The following is a 27,416-nucleotide window of genomic DNA, read 5'->3' on the forward strand; positions in this document are numbered from 1 at the left end:
AACATTATAAACTGCAGCATTTTATTCTAAGGTGTAATGTTTAATTAGAGATTTATTTTGATAGTTCTAACCGGAAGTCATGCTGTCTGACTTCGCAGCAGTCTCTACAGGTTGGACACGTTGTGGTCGGATCAGATTTTGTTGTATCTACCTGGTAGCAGGTAGTGGAGCGCGCCTTCTCCTGGCTCTCAAATAAGTCCGCTTGGTTTACACTTTGTTGAGAGATTTTAATGAAAGAAGGAGGGTGAGCCGAACAGTGTACTTTGGCAGCGGATAAATAATTAACCTGGCAACTCAAGCAGTTTACAGAAGAGCTGACATGAGGAGCAGAGCCAAGCAGTAGCGGAGTGTGCGCCTGTGTCTCGAGACTGAAAACAGGCCTACAGGTGTTTTTGTATTTCTGCTGTTTAATGCCATTTGACCTGGATACACTGCACTGTAATCATGCTGGGAGCCGAGGGCAGACTGGAGAGCCGGCTGGAAAAGCTGGAGTCCCTCATGAGGGATCCACAGTCGGGACTAAACTTGGAAACACTACTGGTAAGTGTTATTTCTTACTACTCAAACTTATGAGACACACTCTTACACGTAGCCCACATAGCTGTGCTCCGAGTTGTTGGTCTGTCATGATCAAAGATCACCTGAAGGGAAGTGTCCCGTGTCTCAGAGGACAGCTGGAGTAAACAAATCAAAGACTAGACCAGTTACACAATCTAAAAAAACCACTTACTCATTGATGACCAAGAGTGAGTGATTACATCATATTTATATGATAACAGCTTGTGAAAAGTTTAGTTGCCATTTGTGAATCATTACTTTAGCTTTCAGTCAGGGATGCAGTAGAAGGGGAAACCCCACCTAAACTATGTGTTGCCTCCTTTTCCTGTGGTCAATACACTTTAATCCTCACTGTTACGGTTAAAAGGGAAATTAACAGGGGTTTATAATTATCCAATATTATGATACATTTCTAAAAGGGGCATTTAAGTGCATTTTTACTAACAGTGAGTGCATGCCCTGGATTCTAATTATTGTAGCCATTCATCTTACTTAGCCACTTCATCATTGTATGTTTGTGATTAGTCTCTTGGTGTGGCCTCTAATTTGACGTGCCCTCTCTCTAACCTGTCCGAAGAATGTACTGGGCCAACTTTGTTGAAACATACTGCCACTGTTCAGCTTATCTGCCTCAACTTCTGTCAACAATTATACACTTTTGAGCTGATATGGAGCAGCTTTTGTTTGCTAGGCCTCTGTCTTGACAGTATTTCCCACCAGGCCTCAGCTCAGAACTTTCTTTACTTTGTAAGTGTGCACAAAGCGCTCTGGAAGTGAAAACATGTTATAGTTTGCCTTCCAAACAATCCTGAGATACCCGAGGACATGTTTCTGACTGGATTAACATGCTTTTTTACACGATCGTCACGCTTGCTCTCAACAAATGGAATAATCAATGTAAAACATTTCTGAAAAATCACTTTACTGTGAAATGTGTTGAGCTGCTACTGGTTTTATATAGCAGGAAGCCACCAGCTGTGGTTGGCGGTCAGGTTATTCTTGGGAAATTTGGCACAAAGAAGAACACAGATTATCGTGGGATCATTATAAACACGTCAACCTATTGAATAGATGAGTCGGTTAAAGGGGATTTGATGTTGTGTATACTGGCTGTTTACACAGAACAGCCCTTCCAACTGGATATTTCCTGCTGGGGGACACCATGTCTATTCTCAGGGCTGATGAGTCACAGGTCTTGTGTAAAGCCAGAGCAATCTCATGTCATTCAACGACAACATATAACAATGTGAACTGATCCATTTTAGCCCACATCATCCCAAACTAACCAGTCATTATTCTCAGTCTTATTTCTAGTCATCTGCATGTTGTTTCAAGCAGCTTTGTAGTGGTCCTAACAATGGCTCCCCAACGCAGGGAGCTGCTACACAGGAAGCTGAGGTCACATCCTGGAATTGAGATGGAGTAAACCTTCCATGACCTCACATCACTATTTCCTGTTTGTCCACAATAATCTTTGTTGTGTTGGCACAAAATATGTTTTTTTTGGCATTTCGTTTATCTGTAGAGGAAAATGATTTGATTCTGAGTCGATTTAAGCTTTTGAGAAGATAAGCTGTCGGAACTTTTTCTGTATTGATTGTATTTCTTTTTGGATCAGCACGGCTTACAGTTCGATTTGAAGAAGCTCTCCATTGTTGCTGACTGTGCTCAGGCAGTATCAGCTCACAGAGGTGGGAGGTGTTGTCTGAGGAGGACACAACCAAACTCCAGGATCATGTTCAGATTTGTTTAGATGCCTGAAGAGAAAATCAAACCAGATAGATCTCATTATTTTATGCTCTAGCTGTTCTGAACCTAGCACTCTCGCTTAGATGACATGTGATGACTTACTTGACTTAATTGTTAATACGTAGTTGATGTTATCAGCAAATAAGTCACACCTATCACAACAAGAATAATGAATAAGATCTAATACCTCTTTTTATCAGTGTAATACATGTGTTCCTTGACATTAACCCCTTGGTATTCTGGCAATTCCTTCTTAATTATAGCAAGCTTCAGGTTATTCTTGGTCCAACATCCTTCCTCCAAGAAAAATTAGAAAGGGAACCCCCAGTCGTAGTTTGCTTAAATCACATGTGAGTTTTGATAAAAGCCCAAAGTATACAGTATGGTAAATTAAAAAAAATCCTATGTTTATCAATTGTTAAGGCTGGAACTTATAAATCAGGCTGTTTTGGGATTGTCTCACTTCGGTTAAATGGAATCCTTGCGTCCCTCACTTGCGTCGTTTCCCTGTGTTTAGTCCCTCCCACCAGGGAAGCATGGAGAGACGCAAGGAAACCACGAGAAGCAGGGAAATGAGTTTTAAGAGCAATGGGACGTCCTTTCTTCCGGAGCGTCACATGAAGCGGCGTCACATGAAGCGACGTCCGTTTGTGATGACGGCGCGCAGCTGATCGTCTGACAGCAGCCAGCTCTGTCCCCGTTATTTTCAACACCCCCGCCTCTGTTAGTAGGTTACACATTTACTGACACAAACATTTGTATCATCTGTTGTAGACCCAAATAAATAAAATAAAAGAAGAACTCGTTCTCAAAAAAGATAAATGCCATTCTTAAAATGTATGAACGAACAATAGTTTGATTAATATTGATTAGAGTGCACAATAGAAATAAAATAATTGAGAGAAGAAAAAGAGATATGTTATCTATCAAAACCCAGTTAGATTAACATTCATTGGATTGCACACTTTGTTTGTTTGTTTGGATATGTAGCAAATTAACATTTTAAATAGCACTTAATGACTGACTGAATGGAAATGACAATAAATGAAAATGTAAAACGAAAAAAGCGATCGTGAAAATGTTTCCCATAAATGAATACAATTATTTTTGACCACTTTGTTGTTCAGATCACATATTTGTAACTAAATGATCCATGAATTGAAACAAAACACAGGATAAACTGAGGAGTGAGTCCCGTATATTGTTTTTCACACATATTGCAGGGTGTAGTGCTATTGTATAGCGCACCTATGACTTGTGCATGCATGCACGGTTGTGGCACGACCACCAAAACCGAAACATATGGACATAGGCCACCATACAAAAAGTGTGCAAATGTATTTAGTATCCTATCCATGTGAACATGTTTTAGGTGGGGGTGGACCTAACCTCCTCTAGGGGGGTCCGGGGGCATGCTCCCCCGGGAAGATTATTTTTTAAATATTGAAGTTAAATGCATCAATCTGGTGCACTTTGAGAGCAACATGAAGAGATCTATGGATAGCCTACATCTCTCAGCATCCATATGAAACAGAACTGTACACAGATTTACTTTTTCTTTACTAATCACTCCCCTTTTAAACTGTATTCTTGTGTTACTGTCCTATAGTATTTCATACCCGTTTTTCCTTTATTCTCTTATTTTTTAATAACTATAATGATCATATAAAGGTATTCCTCGCAAATACTTGTTTACATGAGGTTCATGTGTTTTCTTCACTCCGCTGGGAAACTGAAGAGCCGGCTCTTTTAAGTGAACGACGGGAGCCGGCTCGCCCCCGCGAACAAGCCAAGTAATTTTTACTTTTGAATACTTCAGTACAAAGGATGTATTGAATAATTTAAGTTATATATGTGTACACATATAAATCATTAGTCAAAACAGGGCTACATTTGATTGAATTATAAAAGGTATATTTCGCAGATAAACCTATTAACCCCGCCCCCATAAAAAACAAATCTGCTCTTTTGAACGGCTCTCGCAAAGGAACGGAGCCATACGATCCGGCTCTCTTCAAAGAGCCATCATTCCCATCACTAGCTCTCATGTCAAGAAGCAACAGATCAGTGCATGCGCTGCATCGTCCAATCAGTGAGCGATACGCAGTAAGGGGGCGGGGCGAGTGCCTGAGGATTTCACCGGAGGATGGTCTGGTGATTCCTCGATTATCGCTCCTCGATCCTCGGTACTCCGGCACAAATAAGGCCACTGGGACGCTACTCAAGATGGCGCCGACAAATCAACTTCTGGTGATACCGAGGAGCGAGGAAATTAAAAATAAGACAAGTGAGATGCAGCCAGGGTTGGGTTCAGGAAGCTGGTCAAATAGGCAGATTTGATGAGCACATTTATAATATTTTTTTCATTAATAAAGAGAAATGTACAAAACTCACCTATTGAGTGTATCACTCGTAAAACATTTGCAAATCAAAATGTTGGAATTTGTAACTGTGCAATGTTAACATCCATGTTTACCTGGTAGTCTTCTTCCTGACTGCCTCTGTTCTTGCTTCGCTGCGTTCATTTTGCATCCCTGCCAACTGTTGATAGTGCAATAGTGTAAAACCGGTATCGTGTTGACGGCATCTTTGTGTGTGTGAAGGTATGTCCTTGTGACCCACTGTAGTTTCACCAGTGGAAAAAAAAAACATTTAGTTAAAAACTCCTCAGGGTTCCTTTTAGCTATCTGTCCAAACTTGTTTTAATGTGTTCGTTTGTGACAGATTTGACACGGAAGTAAAACGTTTTTGAAATTCATTATTAGATTTAATGCTGGATTTAGAGTTGGTACAGAGCTCCAGCATTGGTGGCAGACACATTTTAACTCTTTAAACATTTACATGTATACTCCTATTTTCTGTTCCAGGTGATTTAATAAAAAATGGGCGCGTTCAGCCTTAATGTTTCACAAACGGAAGCATGACAAGATGCAGCAGCCCAAAAAAAAGTAGCCCAAGGAACTCCAAAAGTTTAATTTGAATTTGCTATAATTAGGTATAATTTGCACATGTATATAGAGTTCAACATATCTCGCAGTCTGTTGAGTTCCCTTGCTACTGCAGTTACCATGGCAGTTATACACACACACACACGGTGTAAAATGATCACAGATCCTCGAGCGTTCAGCATGAATTCAGTATCATAAGCTGTTTGTCCCACAATAACTTCTGAGCCTTTTGGTCTATTTCTACCCGTCTGCAGTGGGGGAGATCTCTCCGCATCGCTGCTATTTAAAGGTGCAGAATTGTTCCACATGCCCCTGCCCACCCACCCACACGTCCCCTAACAAACAGACACCGCTGTGGCTCTACCACACACACACTGGATGTCTCTACTTGACCCTTGTTTCTGGGGAACTTAGGGTCATACCACCCCCCAATCCCACCCCCCCCACACCTGCCCTGCCAGCCTCATGCGTTTGAATCAAAGAGACATGGTGCCTCTAAGTGAAACTCTACACCGCTGATCTGAGCACTGATGACACTATTGAGGCTGCAGCTCTTAGTCTGCCGCTGCCCTGTGTTAAGCCGTCGGGAGGGGTTTGTGTGTGTTAGGATGGATCTGTGTTTGGGCAGGGGGCTGCAACAGCACCGTGTGACTAGTTATTGTTGTTCGACTTGTTATGTCTTTACAGCAAACCTCCATTGTCCTCCTTGTCCTTGTTTTGTTATTCGGCACATTAGCAGTCTCATTTTCTCTTCCCTTTTAATGTTGCATATTGGAGCATGCAGCCTATACGAATGTAATTCCTTCCTTCCTTCTTTCCTTCCTCCATTCATTCAGTTATCTTTTCATCAGCCAGCAGAAGGTCAGGATTGCCTTACAAGACTTGTCCTGACGGACTAAAGAAAGACTCGTAAAAACATATATTCCCTTCCCCAGAATAAACAAATCAGCTTGAAAACATGACTATACTTAGATGTTTCTCTTGTTGTTAGTTCAGCAAAACCCAAGCAATAATAAACTCACAACATATTGATTAAAATGGGAGGTATGAGAGTGACATTATTAGATAATGTGTTACTAGACCAAAGGTAGAGCTAGAAGTTAAATATATTTAAAAAAAATCCATACTGTGTTTCTGTTCATTTGTTTGTTTCAAGTTAACCCAATGTTTTGTCTTTTCTGTGTTTCAGGATTCCATGAACGCGCTGGCTCATGATCTGAATTATCCTGCCCTGAGGAAAAACAAAAACATAGAGGCGTTTCTGAGCCGATGTAAGAGCTACAGTGTGTTTGGTGAAGGTCAAGATTCTCGTGCTTAGCTTGAAAAATACCTATAAAGTTGGAAAGTACAAAACAGATCACTCTGGTCACGAGGAACGGAGTAGGTTTCTTGTTTGTCATTGCCCACAAACTAGTTTAAACGAGTTAAAACTTGCCACCTTGTATCAAAGTGTTGTATTTACAGTAGTTGGTGTTTCAGCTAAAGGTCACAGAAAAGATAAGAAACATGAATAAACACTTCTGTAGCATGATTTGGTATTCAAATCAACTGCTGTTCAGCCCTGATAGATTTTACAGCCAAAACATCGCTAAAAGTTAGATATGTGTCACTTTTGTACAGACTTTTTTGCTTAATCAATTTGTTGTGGAATCTGTTGCTCTTTACTCTGTTTGAACTTAAAACAAAGACATTACCATCATGGGTCAACCTGTGGCTAAAATGTGTCTTATGTAAGATAAGATAAATACATCGGCATGTCCTCCAACCCCAGTACTATTAACCTGTCTTTCTCTTCGAAAAATACTGTGGGTTTAAAGGGGCTCTATTATGCTTTTTAGGGTTTTAAAATGTAAAATAAAGCCAGTTTGGAACATTAAAGCATGTAAACTTGTCACAAAATAGGCACAAATAAAATGTGATCCTGAAAATTAGCATAATAGGGCAATTTTGACTGGTTACTTTACATTTTCACTTTGGTCAGTCGAGGAACATTTCTGTCCCTGTGCAACATTTTTACTCTGACGCTAAATTGTTGAAGCTTGACCTGTGTGTTGCCATAGTAACACATCTATCTTTCCTGCAGATGAAAAGGCAGCGAGTCAAGTCCGAGAGCTGCAGGTAAAGCTTGAAGACTTCGACAAAGTGAAGTTGATCGGAAAAGGAGCCTATGGAGAAGTGCGACTGGTGAGAAGTCTTTGTCAATAAATAAAGGGTGTTATTATTTTAATTACGCTGCAATGGTGCTGTGTGATATTAAGGGGAATTGAGCAGGAGCAGATACAGATCAATTCAGCCATTTTAGCACCAAAATACTAGAAATGTGAACCACTAGAGGGAGCAACAATCTTTCTAATCTACCAAAAATATGCAATATGTAACATCTGCAACTTGTTGTTGGTGTTCCAAGTATAATTGCCACCTTTCTCCTCATCATGGCCTTCATTATGTTTTAAAAAAAGTAATTAGGGCAAGCAGTAAGTCCTTGCAAAGCCCCAGTTTATCCAGATGTCTGTCTCTGGTGCTGGTGGAAGCTTGAATCTGGTCTCTGCTGAGCATCTTGTGGTAGAAACGAGTCTGGACAGGCTCAGTGTGTGGGAGGGGAGCGTGAAGTCTGCTGTGGGGGTTTGGAGGGGATGCTTCGTGTGTTTGTGTTTGAATTCTTGTGTAAGCATGTCTTTCTAAGGGCGTGTGCCTTCGATTATGGGTTCCCCTCTCTCCCTCTGTTCCATGTTATCTATGGTCATTAAGACACTCTTACCATCTTGTTCTGATTGTCTCGGCGCAGTTATTGCTGTTTACACGCCAACGTCCCCTCTCTTTTCTTTGTCCTCCTCGGCTGCAGGTTCGTCACAAGGCCTCTCGAAAGGTTTACGCCATGAAGCAGCTTAACAAGTTTGAGATGATAAAGCGGTCAGACTCTGCCTTCTTCTGGGAGGAGAGGCACATCATGGCCTATTCCAACAGTCCATGGGTCGTACAGGTGGGCTCCTTCACCGGCTTTTATTCTACTGAAATCACAAAGTATGAAACATAGTGTTAGGATGAAACATTTAACCATGACAGAAATAAGCCTGTGCTCTGTCACACGCCCTTCTTACAGTGAAGACCCTAAAGAGTGTTTTGATAATGGTTTGACCCCTTTGTAAATACACACAATACAATTTGTATCATGCTTAAGATTAAGGCTATTTTTATTTTATGTACAGCACTTTGGCTCGACCAAAAATCGTTTATAAATGTGCTATATAAATAAAACTTGATTTGATAAGATAGTTTACCAAATATAATTAGAATCGTTTAAATATTCAGTCTGGTCCCCCTGTCTGCTTAAGTTTTGTTATGATTTTTATTTAAAACTTCTTTATCCCCTGTCTTTACAAATGAGTTGCATAGTTCACTTCAAGAGAAAGAGAAGATTTTGCAAATATACCAAATTGGCTAAATATTAATTCTAGCCATCAAGCCATCGTGTTTTGTTTTTATTGTTATTCATTAAACCCATTCAAAGCATGTTATTGAGATAAGAATGTTTACTTTCTTACACAGTTGAAATATGTTGATTCTTCAAAGATTGGCATCAAGATTATATCTATTACATTTCCTGTTTGATTACTCTTTTTATATCATCAATATTTGCTTCATATGTCATTGGGGCAATGCAATTAGAAATCAATATATTATATTTTCCAAAAAACAAATGTTATCATTAAACATCACTATGCCTGAAATGAGTCCTTACCCCAAGTGAAGGAGTTCAAGTATCTCGTGGTCTTGTTCTCGAGTGAGGGAACAATGGAGCGTGAGATGGGCCGGAGAATCGGAGCAGCGGGAGCGGTACTGCAGTCGCTTTACCGCACCGTTGTGACGAAAAGGGAGCTGAGCCAGAAGGCAAAGCTCTCTGTCTACCGGGCCATTTTTGTTCCTACCCTCACCTATGGTCATGAAGGATGGGTCATGACCCAAAGAACGAGATCGCGGATACAAGCGGCCGAGATGGGTTTTCTCCGCAGGGTGGCTGGTGTCTCCCTTAGGGATAAGGTGAGAAGTTCGGTCATCAGGGAGGGACTCGGAGTTGAGCCGCTCCTCCTTCGCGTCGAAAGGAGCCAGTTGAGGTGGTTCGGGCACCTAGTTAGGATGCCACCTGGGCGCCTCCCTAGGGAGGTGTTCCAGGCACGTCCAGCTGGGAAGAGACCAAGGGGTAGACCTAGGACCAGGTGGAGGGATTATATCTCTTCGCTGGCCTGGGAGCGCCTTGGGATCCCCCAGTCAGAGCTGGTTGATGTCGCCAGGGAAAAGAAAGTTTGGGGCTCTCTGCTGGAACTGCTACCCCCGCGACCCGACCACGGATAAGTGGGAGAAGATGGATGGATGCCTGAAATGTGGCCATAGCAGTCTGTTAAAATAATATCATTATTATAATATATTCCTAATTTGATTTACTCTAGTAAAGTAATATACTATCTAATTATTTTTCACATGATTAATAACCTTGTGATGTGATGTTGACATCAAATTGGAGTTAGTAGTCCATAACAGTCTGTTTTATCTGAGTCACAAATCATCCAGAAATAACAAAGCCACTCCTTGTAGTGTAGTCTGTATCAAAGTAATGGCATGACATCTCAAGTTGGAATTTCAATCACATTAAGTGACTGTGTTTATCGTGCCCTGCAGCTGTTCTGCGCTTTCCAAGACGACCGCCACCTCTACATGGTGATGGAGTTCATGCCCGGAGGCGACCTGGTCACGCTCACCATGAACTACGACATACCTGAGAAGTGGGCTATCTTTTACACGGCTGAAGTAGTGCTGGCATTGGACGCTATCCACTCCATGGGCTTCATCCATCGAGATGTGAAACCTGACAACATGCTGCTCGACCAACACGGACACCTCAAACTGGCAGATTTCGGCACGTGCATGAAGATGGACTCGGTAGGTCACCGTGTTAAAGGTGTGGTGTTGTTTTCAAATGTCTGGGACCTGGATAAGGGATAAGGTTGTGGAAATATGCGCATTTTTGACTGTTTAGCTCTTTCATTTTGATGAAAACCGGGATTTGAATATAGATTGAATGTTCTTTTCTGTCTATAAATACTGGTGGCCTTTTTTTCATGCCCTAGTGCAGTGGTTCTCAAATGGGAGTACGCGGACCCCTAGGGGTACGTTGGAGTACTGCAGGGGGTACGTGAGATTTATTTTATGTCAATGAAAAAAACAACATAAGTAATGCATTTAAACAAACTACTAATAGTAGATGAACTACTTTATTCGAAAGTTTACAGCAATTCTGGATAATAAAATGGGAACAATAAACGGGGTGCTCTCTTTTCCTCTCCCTCTCCTGACAGCCCGTCAGTCTCGTGCAGCTCACTGAACCTGTAATAAGTGACCCGACAGTAAAGATAAGAATACACATATTTATAACTAGTATAGCTAGTTCCAGAGTAAATAAACTAGCTAAGTGTGTTAGGTCTAACTCTTAGTGCGGAGCTGTGATCATGCAGAGCTGCGTGTTCTCCGTCAGCAGCAGCTGATCTGATCTCTGATCTCTCTCGCGTCCGGTTATACTTCACTCGCGTTTATGTCCAAATCTATCAGATCTAGCTAGTTCTAGCTAATTATATGATTGCCTGCTTATCAAAGGACCTAAACGATAAGCGTTGCTTGGCAACGGCTTGTGGCTGCAAAGTATAGCGCAGCATTATGCATAAAATGCTCATATATTTTTTCTCTTCATTCCCCACGCCCCACAATAAATATATAAATATACCAATTTTAGGAAAAGTAACAAAGTTTGAGCAGTGTGGGTTTTACATTAACAGAGTTACACATATTTCAAAATGCAAAGTGTAATAACTACAGTTTGCCTCCCTGTCAGAATAACAAAGATCCTCAGTGAAGCACAAGCCCATGTTTCTCTACATTCTAACTACAACTTATTAAAAAGATCAGTTCAATGCAACTAATGTCGTCTTAGTGGTATTGCATGATGTTAAAATTGGTTTGCCATGAATTTAGTGATGGATTGTAAACATTTGAAATGTAGCATTTAAGTGTTTCTCAGTTACAATGTTGTTGTTTTAATAAATCAGACACTGATGGTGCAGCGCTGTACTGTACCACTTTATATAGGCTTTTTTCCTTAACAAATTGTTTTTGCGCTGATCAGGGGGTACTTGGCTGCATTTTTTTTTCAAAGGGGGTACATTATTGAAAAAAGTTTGAGAACCACTGCCCTAGTGCACCACCAAGTGTTCAGGTTGCAAAGTGAAGCTCAATCTGGCATTCTTGCATTTGGTTGTTTTAAAAAGGCCCCAGCAGTTATTGTGCGAAACATACATTCTAGAGAACAACAGATGTCCCGCCTCTGCTGTGAGTCAGGAGGTTTTGCTCCAGCTTTTTTGTTTTGACCACAGCAATTTCTATAGCAGGTTCAACAAGTGGCTGCACACATTTGAGCTCTCTGAAAGTCTTCCAGCAGGCAGACAGTGTCCCATAAACATTTGTCTCAGAATATCTGGAGCATTTGTTAAAATTTGAGATATTTTAAACCAGAAACATTTTGAGAGGTCATTAAAAAGAGTAACGTGTGTTGTGGTCATGGTTCCTGCATCATGTCTGTGGAAGTATGTTGCATTTATTCTGTCCTCTCACTGAAATCCAATTCTAGCTTTCTCCCTATAGTTAACTGTGTGTGTTTTTGTGTTTGCAGACAGGCATGGTGCACTGTGACACAGCTGTAGGCACGCCGGACTACATCTCCCCCGAGGTGCTTCAGTCTCAGGGCGGTCATGGTCACTACGGCCGTGAGTGTGACTGGTGGTCCGTAGGAATCGTTATCTATGAGTTGCTAGTCGGTAAGTGACTCGCCATATTCATCATCATCATCATTTTTATACTGTTTGGCAGTTAAAATCCTACACATTTCCATCCTAACAATCTATTTGTTGTGAACTCCTTCTCTCCCAGGTGATACTCCCTTCTATACTGAGTCCCTGATTGGAACATATGGGAAGATCATGAACCACAAGAACTCCCTCGTCTTCCCAGAGGACAAAGAGATGTCTCAAGGCGCCAGAGACCTCATCTGTGCCTTTCTTACTGACAGGTTCGCACATGGAAATCATATAAACTAACACTTTAACATCAATTCAGAGCATTTCATAACCTCAGGCTGCCTATGACTATGGAGTAATGCAGTGACATTGTTTGGACCATGGGAGTGAATATGACACTTCATCTCTGTTACCTACCACTGAATTCACACCGGGCTGTGGTCGCCCATTTGGGATGAGCAACGGCTTAAATAAACAGTGTTAGAATTGTGTTAGCTAAAACTGACAAAAATCACCTAGCACAACCCTTCGTTAGTACATGGTGTCATTAGACAGCTGGGCACTGTAGCTTTTAACACATGTGTAAAACAACAGTATGCAGTGTTCATTTTAATGAAGAGAAATGAAACCAGTGTAATGGTGTGGCTCACTGATGAATATTCTTTTAGAGGGAAATGGAGAGCTATGGTAGAGAGGAGTTACTCTAAGTCAAGATTTGATTAAACAATCAACTCTTGTTTGTAAGATTGATTCATGGTTATGTTTGTTTCTTTCCAATAGATTTGTTGACAAAACCCCCAAAATATAATATTGCCAGAAAAATACTTTAAATAAAACTAATACTAATCAGTTTGCGTAAAACCATATCAGCAACTTCAGTCTGGCTAGTGCTGATCCCAGCAACCATAGTGCCATTTTGACATGTGTCATCAAATATTATTATTAAAACGTGAGTGTGACGGTCATGTACCACTTCCTGTTTACATTAGTAGCCCCGCCCCCGAGTGGACTCAAACACAGGCCCATTCTGCTTCAATACAGAGCGTCCTTTCATTTTTCCTCACTCAGTGTATTTACCTTCTCACTCACCATTCTCTCACCACAGACAGAATCTCACATGTGAGGCTGCCCAGCAACACACACACACACACACACACACACACACACACACACACACACACACACACACACACACACACACACACACACACAGCTTGAACACTGAAACACTGACCGATACATTCACCACTTAACCAACATGCTCTGTCACTGTCCTGCTGAGTCACTCCTGTAAGCACACCTCCTTCCCTTCTTTTCCCATGTGTTTTTCATCACTCCTCATGTATAATTCTCTCTCTTCTACCTTCTCTTGGTGCCACTTTCTGTTTCTTCATCCTTGTCCTTCTCTGGCGTAGCTTTTCTCCTAAACACTCATGCAGTTTTCTGGGCATGAGACATGGCCTGTTTTTTTTGCGGAGGTTTAAAAGCATTCTCCCTCCCCGCCCCTGCCCTCTCTTCCTCTTGGCTGGGTCTGGAATGTCCCACACGTGGCAATCCCAAACTGCCGCACCCCTCCGGTCCTGTACCCAGCTCTGGAAGAGGGAGGAAAGGGGGGTGAGAAAGAGAGACTAAAAGTGTTTGTAGACTTTTACACACAGAGAGAGAGAGAGAGGAGAAGGAGGGAAGTCAGCACTAGCAGTCAGTGTTTGAGTCAGTGAGAGTTGTTGATGTTGGCTCCTGTGCTCTGATCCTGCTGTCTTCACTCCTCTCCTCTTGGATCTACATTATCTTGGGTTGGAGGAGGTTCCAGTGCCCACCAGCGGTCATACAGCAGTCCATACTGGTCAGTGTGGTCAGCGCCTAGTAGTCACTCTGCTTGCCTGTGTTTTCGGGATGACATGTTGATGGTGACGGTGGGTGGAGTGGACGAGCGAGGTGTGTTTTGTGTTCAGTCTCTGCTCACACTCCTGTCCTGTTGTTGTGTGCAGGGAGGTTCGTCTGGGTCGCACCGGAGTGGATGAGATAAAGTGCCACCCTTTCTTCAAGAACGACCAGTGGACCTTTGACAACATCCGAGAGAGTAAGTGTGTGCAAGTTTAGAATATTATGTTTTTTTGTATTCCCTACAATGCAGGTGCAGACTTTTCCATTTCTAGAAATGTACTTCCTTTTCCACCATTCATGGCCATTCCTCTATTGCTTTCTATTTTTGGTTGTACTTCTTATCATCTCTCGCCCATTCCTCTGCAGATATGCGTCTTTTCAGCCTGAGTTCATAGTTCATTTCCATCTCCTCAGCCATTAGGGCCTGCATATATGGTCTACATGCTCTCCATATCTTCATCTTTTAATGATATTGGTGAATGCTGTGCAGAGCAGCAGAAAACATGATGCACAAAACCTACAGGATAACCAGCTTCATACACTTCAGAAGAATAGCTAAGAGACAGCTGAGAGAATATCAAACCAAGCTGATTTTATTATCATTATTATTATTCTAGTACCCATATTAGCATACGCAGTGATAAAACTGAGATGCTCAATTAAAAGTCTCAAACAATGAAAAATACAGTAAATTCATTTATTTTAGATATAGAAAAACGATGAAAGACATTGACCAATCTGGGTCAATAAACAAATCACCTTAATCATTCATTATGACATCCATTGGTGGTTATGTTATTAAGCTCAAACCTTACTGTATTCTTTTAAATATTGAAGCTCATTTCCCCTTATGTAGTTGTATCAGAGTCAACATCACTGAAGAAGGAAGGAAGGAAATAAGGAAAGGGATATATATATATATTGGGAATATGAACAGGACCCTTGTGTATGTATATAATCACATACAGGCTCTTTCTCTTGCGCTTCACCTGGCTTTGATTAAGACAACAGACACAACTCCTGACTGAACTCCAGACTGGCTGGCACTGTGTAACACAAAACCACTGCTGTGCCACTGTCCAGTCACACACACACACACACACACACACACACACACACACACACACACACACACACACTCCTGCTCCCAGTCTGGCATCCCGCAGAGCTGCATTTACCTCCTAACCCTGTGTGTCTGATTTCTTTACTCCCTGCTGAGTGTGGCCATGTTTTCCATGTTTGGACTCTATTGAAGATTCCCCCAGTTGTCTTCATGTTTGTAGAGATGATTAAGCAGTGAGAGGGTGATGAAATGAAGCCGGATGGATGGATGGATGGATGGATGGATGGATGGATGGATGGATGGATGGATGGATGGATGGAGGCAGCACCCCTGTAGCGGCGGGTGGGGCAGGCAGTGTGGCCTGTGTGGACTGCTTTAATGAGAGGGGCGCCCCAGTTTGGAGTATTGCTCCCGCTCTCTCACTCTCACTGTGGCCACGGCTGCCTGTCATTAGCCGCCCGCTATCAGAGAGCATTCTGGGAAGCCGTGCCACAAGGGCCTCCATGTGTCTCTTTCTGTCTCACCACATTTTAGCATTTATTTTGTTCTGCGTCTTCTTTTTATTTACCCCTCATTTGTTTCATTCCTGTACTTGAGATCTCTCCCTGTACGTTCTCTCCACCATTTTTTAGTCACATTTGTCACCCTGAGGGTTAGGGTTAGGGTGACTTGACCTAACAGTAATGAGCTCTTTGCTCAGAGCCAGAATTGCACTGGTGTGAGGAATTTGATCCGTAATGGCAGCTTTTTTTTCTCAATAAGGAACTATTTATAGGTTAAAGGACTAGCTTAGTTTTATCTGATTGGCTCTTTTGACACATTCTTGTCTGCCTGTTGTGTTGTGCAGACTTTTGTGAGGCACGCCTGCTCTCTTCTCACCGGAGCTGGCTAGGTTTGTGAAAGGCACCGTGTGTGGGGCACAAAGCGAGCACTGTGTGGGAAAAGGAGTGGTGTCAGACTCATGCCAACCTGCAGAGAGCTTACTTTACTACAAGTAGAGCTATACATGGAATATTATTTACTCAGAAACACCTGAAAAATGTTTAGTCTGTTCAATATGTACTGTAAATTGAAATACCTGTCCCACCAGATTTTAATCTTTAAGTTTGTGTCAAAAACATTGTTATTTTAACCCCTTTTGGTTTGCACCTCCTCCTCTCCCTCTTTTCTCCATGACTCTCTCTCTCTCTTTTTCTCTCTCTTTCTGTCGTCCAGCTGTGGCTCCAGTTGTGCCTGAGCTGAGCGGCGACATCGACACCAGCAACTTTGACGAAGTAGAGGTTGATAAAAAGGATGTTGAGACCTTTCCTCCACCCAAAGCCTTTGTGGGCAACCAGCTGCCATTCATCGGCTTTACTTACTTCAAAGAGGACCAGTAAGTGTTTCAGGTTGTCGCTGTTGTTGTGCCTGGAAATTGTGTCTGGATTGCTGATATTTTTGATAGTACACTTTGGTAATTTAACAAAATCAAAATGTAGCTCTTTTTGTGTGGGAACTTTAATATGTACTAGTCTCAGAAAGCAGGTTTAAGGACAGCACTGTGCCTGTAATGCAAGAGAGAGAGAAGACAGCTTCACACCCTTACCTTTTAATACAGCCTTACAGCAGTCAGACACTGTATGCCTGTTCCTGCTCCACACTGCAGCCTTGTTCTGACAGCCCCTTTTTAAATACCTTTGCTTATGATGGAGTTTTTTAACCACTGCTCTCTTTTGGTTGCAGAAGTAGTCAAAAAAACGTAGCAGATTTATGATCCTATTGTGCTTTTTTCAGCATTTTTTTAAACCTCGAGTTATGTTTTTGTAAGGCTTTATTCATACAGCATTCAACTGATTGTGTGCAAGCAATTTATTATTTTACATGAATCTGACTAAATGGAAACGAGGGCAAACGATGACATTTAAGTCAGTAAATGACCATCAATCAAATGTATACGGCCGCTGGTAAAAATTACGAATACATTCTTAATAATACATGAATGATGAGCAAGCAATACAAAAAAAGGCTCAAGGTCAGCATTTCTTGGACGTAAGAAACATTTCTGTTGGCTGTATGTATGCATCCATTTCCATTTTTAGAATTATGAACACAGGCAAAATCTGTTGAAGCACAAATTGTCTTCTAAAGATTGTGCCAAAAAAATGGCTTTACTTTGTCATTATGAAGCCATGTGGCAGAGTCATGTAATGTTTCCCAGGGAGAGAGATAGTTGCCCACCATGACTAGTCCACCACCATGTTGGTAAACAGTTGGCAGTGTGGGTTTCTCCAAAGGTAAACTAATCCAGATGAGGAAGTTTAAAATATCCTCAGTCCTTCCTGCTTGTTCTTCACAGCACCACAGTGTTTTGCTTAATGCATGAATATAATAATGCAATACATTTGGCGAGAATATTGAGTTTCCCATGAGAGCCCAGTTGGCATAATGGTTCTGGTTTGGATCAAATGCGTCACTTGGTTGTAGAAATGTGGACATGTGGGTAGTCTTGGATGCTGTTGGGGCTGGAAAGGCTCCACAAGTGATCTCAGCTGAAGACATTAACGGTTCTCCACTTCCTTCTTTATCTGTCAGGCTGCTGAAGGTAAATAATAACTGCTCTGTGGAGGTTTCAGAGGAGAGTAAGGAAAACTCTGAGGAAAAGGATCATTGCTCGGACAGTAAGAAAGAGGTGGGCTTCTTGTCTTAATATTATGGTAAAAGAGGATAAAAACAAACATGGAAATTACTCTTATCTAATACCATTTTTATTTTCTATCTGTCTGAGCAGCTGCTGAAAAAGCTTCATGAGCTTGAGGAGCAGGTCTACCATGAGATGCAGGCCAAAGATGAGCTGGAGCACAAGTGCAAGTAAGACCGGACAAATAACAATACTGAACCCTTTTTTTTATGTAATACTTATTCCGAACTTATAAACTTGTTAATACAAGAGGAAATAATTTGCAAATGTTTCAAACCTTTTGCACTTAGCGGATATGATTTTTATAAATAATGACATAACCATCTAATTTAAACCAACATTTTAAAGTTTGTGCAGGTATAATTAAAGTGATCAATTCTAAATGTACATTTTATTATATAGTATAATTACTCAATTTGATTTCATGTTGTGTGCTATCCAGTGTTGAAAGCAGAAAATGTTCTTGAATGCTTAGTGACATCCCACAGAGATAGAGTTTTGAGACTTTCTCATAATGGACAATGTTGAAAGAAACAGAAAATAAAATCACTTTTAACCATAATTAAACAAATAGTACCATTGTTATAGTGCTCTTTATTGAATGATTCATGGGAAGAAGTCTGTAATAAAACTGTTATTTCTTTACCAGAAATGCCAACAACCGTTTAGACAAGCTTGTGGAAGAGTTAGACAAGGAGGTAAGGATGGATTGATCCTATTTAATCCATATACATGTGATAAAGTAGGTACTTCATTCCACTGACGCTCTGTGATTTCCCCCATTAGATGAGTAGCAGGCAGAAAGTGGAGGCCTCGCTGAGGCAGCTTGAGCGAGAGCAAGCGCTGCTGCAGCACCAGAGCGCTGAAAACCTGCGCAAGGTGGATATGGAAGCGGACAGGAAACGCAGCCTGGAGAACGAATGTGAGCACCTGGGGAATATTAAATCTGAACATTGAGGCATGAAACTCCCCAAAAGGATTAATAAATGCATTTCTTATTCTTAAATGCAATGGTATTTTATCATACGCAGAAATTATTGCTGTCAGAATCCATGTAGGTCTTAATTTGTTCTAATTTTCATATATTTAACTTGCAAAATAGGTCTCACATAGCAGTCTGACTCCTACAGTTGATCATTAAACATTTTAATTAACCACAAGGATATATGGGAGCTCCACATACCAGTGTTCCTTTCACAGTATATATGGTTTTATGTGCTGGCTATTAGTCGGTGGTGTATTCCGTATCTTCTGAATGTGTTATATCACATACTGCATTAACTCTTTTATGTGTCGGTATCTTCAGTGAACCTTCTGAGGGACCAGCTAGAGGATCTTAGGAAGAAGAACCAGAATTCCCAGATCTTCAATGAGAAGAACATCGAGCTGCAGAGACAAGTGAGGGGGAGCCTTTAACTCCAGCTAACTGTTTTAAATTGCTTCACTGTAGGATACATATTAATGTAAATCAAATATTCTAATGTTATAATCCGTGTTAAAGCAAGAAACGGTTTGCTTTATTCCTCTGCTTTTCCCTCATTTAAATCCCTTTTAATTTTGCTGCTGCGCTGACCCAGTTTAGCCTGCAGGGAAACGTTTCACCCTTCCTGTTTCTGGTCTGTAGCTCGAGGAGGCCAACGCCGTGCTGCTGGCTGAGCAGGAGGCGGCAGCGCGGCTGAAGAAGAGTCAGGCAGAGGCGCAGAAACAGGCTCAGTGCCTGGAGCTCAGCCTCAGGGAGATGCAGGAAAAGTGCAGACAGCTCGAAAACAGCAAGCAGGAGCTGGAGAAGCAGCTGAGGGGGCTGCAGGCCGAGCTGGAGGAGGAGAGGAGGGGCCGCAGCATCGGGACCGAAACTATTACTGACCTGCAGGGTGAGACTTGGCTTTTAAACTTCACCTAGGCTTAACGTTTAAGCTAACTACTAAACATTAAAATATATCTGTCTTTTGTTGCTACATTGACTGCTTTGTAACAAAAGTAACATTGTCTAAGTTAAATAGTCCATTGGAACTAGGACTGCCCAAAGTGGGGCCCATGGTCCAAAGTTGGCACACAGGTGGTTTGCCCTTTCCTGTAGTGAGTTATCTAGGTTTTTGTGCATGCCTCAAAGGCTGAAATCCCCTCCCAGTTTGAGTTTATATCACACACCCCCATTCCTTCATTGGACTACTTTGTTTACTTCGTTTACATTATGACATCACTATGTAACACCTGCGGTTCTATTGGCTAGCACTCCAATACATTGTATGGGTAAAGCTTAGGGTCGGGACATCCCTAGGCGGTTGACCAATCACAACAGAGCAGGACAGCTAACCAATCAGAGCAAACTGAGCTCTGGTTTCAGACAGAAGGTGACAAATCTAAAATAGGGGCCATTTATGAATATTTTTAAAATGTGTCGGGTTGCCAAATGATCTTGATATTTTTCATGATCTGAGCTTGGGGGGCAAAGGAAGTCAAAGGCATGAGGAAGACAATGGTGAGACAGTGGCACAGAGACAAATATATTACAATTAACTTTGGATCTAGGAAACATAGCATCCATTTTTATTTTAACAATGCAATAGAGTACAATAGTTATGTGCTTTTTGGCCTGTGGCCCACTATTAAGCTCCAGTTTTGGACCCCCCCTGACACCTCCACAAGGTCTGCCCACAGTCTTTATTTAGATGAGCAAATCAAAAACACTGTTGAAATGTGGTTACATTTGTCTTTAATAGTCATCCCCGAAGCATCCAGCCAACCATTACTTCCAAACTCTAATGCATTAATTAAAATGTTATGATGTTGGCAATATTAGTCAGAAAGGTTCATTCACTGCGATAACTGCAGGTAATCAAATTGTGATCTTTATTCAGTAAACATCTCCACAGTAGCAGGACAATTGGCGTTACACAACTTGGAGCTGGAGGCTTGGTATTATTAATCATTTTTGGACCGGGCCTTGGGAAATATCAGATCATAGGTGGAAACATCTAGTCAAAAGGCCGAGAGAGAAGCAAGAGGCTGTGAAAGCCAAACACGGAGCAGAGCCAGCACCTCTTGTGAGACGATGTTTGGAAACGTACACGTGCACACGTACAGAGAGTCCAGTCGATGAGGTTAGAGGGGACACAGTCAAACAAAAGTGTTGCCTGTTTGCTGCGATGCCTCATGCTTTTTTCCTCGTAACACTCTCCATGTGGGTGGAGTTAGTTGAAGGAAAATAAACATTAAGTGTTTTTGTTTTTCACACTTTGGAGGTGCTGGAGTATATCATATCTTACCTAGAATCATTTTTGTTTGAAACTGAGCAGTTCAGGTGCGTTTTCTTGTAGTGTTAACTCTCACTGGAATACATTTATTCCTTATTTAATTTCCTTATTTCAATCAACCTCAGGACGCATCTCTGGCCTTGAAGAAGAAGTAAAAGAGGTGAAGTCCTCTGTTTCTAAGGTCCAGACTGAAAAGAAGCAGCTACACGACAAGCTCAACGATCTTGAGAAGGTTGGTTGTTATTTCTTATTTCTAATTTCCAATTCCAGAATAGAGAATTAAGGTTAATCAAATAAATGTTCTCCTTGCAATCTTCATTTTGACGTTTCTATATAGCATTGACATTGTTGTCCAACTTTTTAAAAGTGTACCATTGCCTGTTCCCATGCAAGTTATTACAGCACAAATAAATCCTATGTATCGATAGCCATTAAAAGACTGTATAATAACCCATTGGAATCCATAGGAGAAGAGCAACCAAGAGATCGACCTGACGTTCAATCTGAAGTCGCTCCAGCAGAGTTTGGAGCAGGAGGAGGCCGAACACAAAGCCACCAAATCCAAGCTCGCAGATAAAGACAACATCTACGAGTCCATCGACGAGGCAAAGTCTGAGGCCTTAAAAGGTGAGCTAGTAGGAGGGGAAATAAGTGAAAAATGATGCATCAGCATGTGTTCAGGAGATTGTGTTTTACTTATCGTATGATAGATGAAAAGTGGCTGTAAAAGAAACAATACATCACATATAAAAGATTAATGAGTGATTGATTAAGTAAGTAAACATTGAGAAACTGCCTTTCCTAACAGAAACTAAAACATCCTGGCTTTCCAATACAATACACTGCCCTCTGATTGTCCTCCTGAACATTTATTTGGTGCTCCAAGCTGTTTTAAACAAAGACAAAAACAAATTGTTTTGTCAATACCGTGGTATTGAGTGCAGGGTGGATTATCCCCTGATGGATTTCATGGTTGTTTTGTTTCAGAGATGGAGTGCACTCTGCAGGAGGAGAGGAGCCTGAAGCTGCAGGTGGAGGCGAAGCTGCTGCAACAAGAGAAGGCCCACTCCATGCTGGACTGCGACTACAAGCAGGCGCAGCAGAAACTCAACGAGATGCAGGCGCAGAAGGATAAACTTTCTCAAGAGGTTAGTCCCAGTATTAATGAATTAATCACTTTATAGAAGGTACAACTTTTTTATTTTTTTTTTATATATTTATTGAATTTTCACAGGGTAACACAATCAAGATAAGAAGGTGCATGATACCAATATGTACCCCCTTTTTTCCACTTATCCCAAACACTGAACACATTCTCCACACATGCAATACAATAATAAAAAGTATAAATAAATAAATGCCGTCAAAGAGAAAAGAGAATTTTTTTTTAATAATAAATAAGTAAAGAAATCCCAAAAATAAACACATTACGGTATATAAAGAAAATTACAAAGACAGTACAACAGTAGAAGGAATATACAGATGTGTACACTGAGGGTGATAAGACACAACAATGACATAAAGTCTTGTTAGACATTGTAAACTATATGGAAATAAGCCTTGAAATCTCCTTCCATGCTATTGTAGTCCAGAAAAAAGTTCCATGAAAGAAGTTAAAGGGTTTGTGTAAAACCATTTTTGAATACTTAATTTCATAATTCTTATACAATAAACACGTTACTTTGTGGATAGTTGCAGCTTTCCCTAGCACATTTCTCCAAGTCCATTCAGATTATTGAACTAATGTTATGACATTTTGTACTCTTTTGCAATGGGCATTTATCCTTATTTTGAAACTTTTTTTAGACTAAGAATTTGATTATTACACAACTAATATAAACATTACTTGCAGCATCTGTTCTCCACATTTATCACATAACTGTCATTTAGTGCCAAAACTGAAAATGCTTGTGTGTGTGTGCAGGTGAAGAGTCTGAGCCTGCGTCTGGAGGAGGAGATCCACAAGCGCAGCATGACCCAGAGCGATCTGAAGATGCAGAACCAGCAGGTGTCGGTGCTCAGCTCCTCCGAAAAACAGCTCAAACAGGAGCTCAACCACCTGCTGGAAATGAAGCAAATCATGGAGAAACAGATCCAGGAGCTACGCAGGTCAAACACGCATACTGAGCATAATGCACATTGAGCACACACACACACACACACACACACACACACACACACACACACACACACACACACACACACAGAGCAGCTCAATGTGTTGTTGACAAATTGCTGTGGAGAATCTTATTCATCGTATCTGGTTTGAGGCAAATGTTTTTGGCTCTGGTGGATAGTGATTGACAGACTGTTGGTCCTCTTCTAGGGAGAGGCAGGAGGCCGGCGGCCAGCTGAAGGAGCTGAAGGACCAACTGGAGAGTGAGCAGTATTTCACAGTAAGTCTCACCATCAATTTGTCTTTTGTGCACATTTTCTACAAAGATATACTGCCAGAACTGCAAAAGAAGTTTCAATCGATCATCAATAGGGGATTGAATAGAAAGATATGCGACTTCATCCCAAATATGTCATGAGAAATACATTTAATCTCCAACTGTTTTCCCTCCGAAGACTCTTTACAAGACGCAGATTCGTGAGCTGAAGGACGAGTGTTCTGAGAGGAGTAAACTGTACAAAGAGTCGCAGCTACAACTGGGACAATATCAGGAGGAGAGGTAAGCAGTCACACTGTAACACCTGGTATTTCTATTATGGTCTACCAGCATACAATTGTACATTTATATGGGTTTAGTTTGTGAATATCCAACACCCTACACACATTTATTCTAAGGCTCATCTTATCTTTTCCAAAATATCAACTAAAACTAAGATTAAACATACAAACTAAAATACATATTTAATCCAAGCTAAACCATGCACATGCAAAAACAAACAATATGTTAATGTGGAGCAAAGTATAAAGTATATAACACAAACAAGGTGTTGTAAAAGGAATTAATGCATGATAAAAATAAAAATAAATTATTTAGGTTTAAGAGGTGAATGTTAGTGGTAGCAACGCATCCATAGGACAACAATACCAAGATAAGATGGATCTGTTTTTTAAATAATGTACCACACTTTCCAGATTAGTGTTATTTGCCCTGTGAATTCATCTCACAGCCAAAATGGGGGAGTTGATCTTTAGCAGAATGAGTGAATCAGATTAGCAGCCCCCGATGCCCTGCAGCCAAAGATAACTGTGGACAAGAAGTTCAAAATATGATCCAGTGTAGCGCTCGCTTGGCAAATCGTGCTTTGTGCAAAAAGGTCATTCAAAGAATAATGTTTGTCCAAACTATAGGCAGCCTGCTTCTGACTGTGATAATAACAGCTTCATAATATGGCAATAACATTTTGTCCCACTCTTTCCTCCACAGGAGCTCCATGTCAGCACAGCTGGAGTCCAGTCTGACAAAGGCGGACTCAGAGCAGCTGGCTCGCTCCTTCGCTGAGGAGCAGTACTCGGATCTGGAAAAGGAGAAGATCATGAAGGAGCTGGAGATCAAAGATATGATGGCGAGAAACAAACTGGACCTCGGAGACAAGGAGGCCACAATCAGCTCGGTAAGATCAATACATGTTTTTGTTAGATCCAGAACGTTTTAAACCACTTTCAAATATTTTTTTGTTTTATTATAAGATTCCAGCTAATGATCCTGTACTAGACATTTCTAAAGTATTTAACAAACCTGTATTGTTGATATATATATATGGCACATTTCTGACATCCTTGGCATATTTGCACTACAAACTGCTTTACTGGTGTACAGAAACTCCAAAGGGTGACATGAATAAGATCAGAGTTTTACTAACTGGGAGGCAGGCTCCCCCCGGGGGGGCTCCAAACTCCTTCAGAAGAAGTTCAGTGAGTAGAAATGGAAAAATATAACATAAGTTATCGAATGAAGATCACATAGAATAGCTTATTATGTGTGATATACACTGAACAAAAATATAAATGCAACACTTTTGTTTTTGCTCCCATTTTTCATGAGATGAACTCAAAGATCTAAAACATTTTCTATATACACAAAATAACCATTTCTCTCTGTGATAGTGAGCACTTCTCCTTTGCCGAGATAATCCATCCCACCTCACAGGTGTGGCATATCAAGATGCTGATTAGACAGCATGATTATTGCACAGGTGTGCCTTAGGCTGGCCACAATAAAAGGCCACTCTCTAAATGTTCAGTTTTATCACACAGCACAATGTCACAGATGTTGCAAGTTTTGAGGGCATGCTGACAGCAGGAATGTCCACCAGAGCTGTTGCCCGTGAATTGAATGTTAATTTCTCTACCATAAGCCGTCTCAGAGAATTTGGCAGTACATCCAACCGGCCTCACAACCGCAGACCACGTGTAACCACACCGGCCCAGGACCTCCACATCCAGCATGTTCACCTCCAAGATCGTCTGAGACCAGCCACTCGGACAGCTGCTGCAACAATCGGTTTGCATAACCAAAGAATTTCTGCACAAACTGTCAGAAACCGTCTCAGGGAAGCTCATCTGCATGCTCGTCGTCCTCATCGGGGTCTCGACCTGACTCCGGTTCGTCGTCGTAACCGATTTGAGTGGGCAAATGCTCACATTCGATGGCGTCTGGCACGTTGGAGAGGTGTTCTCTTCACGGATGAATCCCGGTTTTCACTGTTCAGGGCAGATGGCAGACAGCGTGTGCGGTGTCGTGTGGGTGAGCGGTTTTCTGATGTCAATGTTGTGAATCGAGTGGCCCATGGTGGTGGTGGGGTTATGGTATGGGCAGGCGTATGTTATGGACGACGAACACAGGTGCATTTTATTGATGGCATTGTGAATGCACAGAGATAACGTGACGAGATCCTGAGGCCCATTGTTGTGCCATTCATCCACGACCATCACCTCATGTTGCAGCATGATAATGCACGGCCCCATGTTGCAAGGATCTGTACACAATTCCTGGAGGCTGAAAACATCCCAGTTCTTGCATGGCCAGCATACTCACCGGACATGTCACCCATTGAGCATGTTTGGGATGCTCTGGATCGGCGTATACGACAGCGTGTTCCAGTTCCTGCCAATATCCAGCAACTTGGCACAGCCATTGAAGAGGAGTGGACCAACATTCCACAGGCCACAATCAACAACCTGATCCACTCTATGCGAAGGAGATGTGTTGCACTGCGTGAGGCAAATGGTGGTCACACCCAGGGTTGGGTTGTAACGGAATACATGTAACGGCGTTACGTAATCAGAATACAAAAATCAAGTAACTGTATTCAGCTCGCGTTACATTTGAAAAACGAGTAATCTGATTACAGTTACTTTCGTAAACCTGAAGTGAATACATTTTGGATTACTTATTGGAATTATTGATGGAAATATTTCCTCACAACATTTAATATTCATTATTAAAGGTAGGCTACAGCCGAATCATCACAGCGCACAAACACTTTTACCGCCGCAGATGGACCAAAAAAGGGAGCGAAAAAAAGGGGCGGGGCCGCTCAGTGAAACAATAACAACGAAACATGGAGGAACAAAAGTCTGCGTTTAAGTCGTGTGTGTGTAGAGGTGTGTGTGGTTAAAACACATCAGCCTGCGGTCGCTCTTTAGCCTTATGATTCTGAAGGTAAACACAGCGAAGGCGGTGCGTGAAAGGCACTGCACGCTCGTCTTCTGAGTTAACCCTCCCGCTGCCTCCTGGTGCTGCAGAGATTTCATGAAGTGAAGGAGGTGTTCCTTCTATAAAACAGCTGTGGGCAGCAGATGGGCTACTGTGAGTGTCACGGACATGAATTCATAGATCAAGGCAGACTGGTGCACTGTGCACAGAGTCTCCTGTTTTGCCGATCCGGTGCTTAAACAAATATAGCTCTACACCCCTGGCCGACATGTCCTTAAAATGAAGTCCGAGTTCGACATTTTAATTCATGTCCTGCCAACACTTGCAGGACAGAATGCGACACGCCCGTTCTAAGCCGTGTCCCTTACTCCTCACATCCCAAGCTGCATCCCCAAAAAGTGTATTAGCATATGTTGTTGCATCGTTTCAGATGTTATGTTTCAGTTGTTCTCTTGATAAGCCATTAAAACAGTAAAAACACGTTCAGTTTCCTTTTGCTTTTTGTGTCTCCTGTTCACCAAAACATACCCATCTGTTATGGAAAAAGAAAGTAATCCAAAAGTAATCTAAAAGTAATCTGATTACGTTACTTTTTTAAGACACGTAACTGTATTCGGATTACTTTCAGAGCCATGTATTCAGTAATCAGTAACTGATTACATTTACAAAGTAACCCTCCCAACCCTGGTCACACCAGATACTGACTGGTTTTCGGACCCCCCCCAGACCCCCCCAATAAAGCAAAACTGCACGTTTCAGAGTGGCCTTTTATTGTGGCCAGCCTAAGGCACACCTGTGCAATAATCATGCTGTCTAATCAGCATCTTGATAT

The 27,416-nt window shown here is 41.6% G+C and overlaps 1 protein-coding gene across 6 annotated transcripts in view; it reads left to right on the forward strand.

Moving 5' to 3' along the window:
- Positions 1–115: 115 nt before the first annotated feature.
- Positions 116–27,416, forward strand: part of LOC117556533 (rho-associated protein kinase 2-like) — a 35,433-nt gene continuing 8,132 nt past the window's right edge. For 4 of the 6 annotated variants that reach the window (XR_004570592.1, XR_004570591.1, XM_034231880.1 and 1 more), the window contains exons 1-22: positions 116–540; positions 6,445–6,526; positions 7,339–7,439; positions 8,098–8,235; positions 9,930–10,190; positions 11,971–12,115; positions 12,228–12,366; positions 14,083–14,174; positions 16,257–16,416; positions 17,613–17,709; positions 17,809–17,888; positions 18,368–18,416; positions 18,505–18,640; positions 19,025–19,116; positions 19,343–19,589; positions 21,098–21,204; positions 21,440–21,599; positions 21,960–22,120; positions 22,897–23,081; positions 23,299–23,368; positions 23,544–23,647; positions 24,353–24,539. Coding sequence is in view for 4 of the 6 variants with exons in the window: in XM_034231880.1 (XP_034087771.1) it covers positions 445–540; positions 6,445–6,526; positions 7,339–7,439; positions 8,098–8,235; positions 9,930–10,190; positions 11,971–12,115; positions 12,228–12,366; positions 14,083–14,174; positions 16,257–16,416; positions 17,613–17,709; positions 17,809–17,888; positions 18,368–18,416; positions 18,505–18,640; positions 19,025–19,116; positions 19,343–19,589; positions 21,098–21,204; positions 21,440–21,599; positions 21,960–22,120; positions 22,897–23,081; positions 23,299–23,368; positions 23,544–23,647; positions 24,353–24,539 (2,889 nt within the window). In the remaining 2 variants the exon portion in view is untranslated. The remainder of the gene's footprint in view (positions 541–6,444; positions 6,527–7,338; positions 7,440–8,097; positions 8,236–9,929; positions 10,191–11,970; positions 12,116–12,227; positions 12,367–14,082; positions 14,175–16,256; positions 16,417–17,612; positions 17,710–17,808; positions 17,889–18,367; positions 18,417–18,504; positions 18,641–19,024; positions 19,117–19,342; positions 19,590–21,097; positions 21,205–21,439; positions 21,600–21,959; positions 22,121–22,896; positions 23,082–23,298; positions 23,369–23,543; positions 23,648–24,352; positions 24,540–27,416) is intronic. The other 2 variants (XM_034231890.1, XM_034231899.1) reach the window with 2 other exon arrangements.

Source organism: Gymnodraco acuticeps, unplaced genomic scaffold (assembly GCF_902827175.1).
Source record: "Gymnodraco acuticeps unplaced genomic scaffold, fGymAcu1.1, whole genome shotgun sequence".
Taxonomy (NCBI): Eukaryota; Metazoa; Chordata; class Actinopteri; order Perciformes; family Bathydraconidae; genus Gymnodraco; species Gymnodraco acuticeps.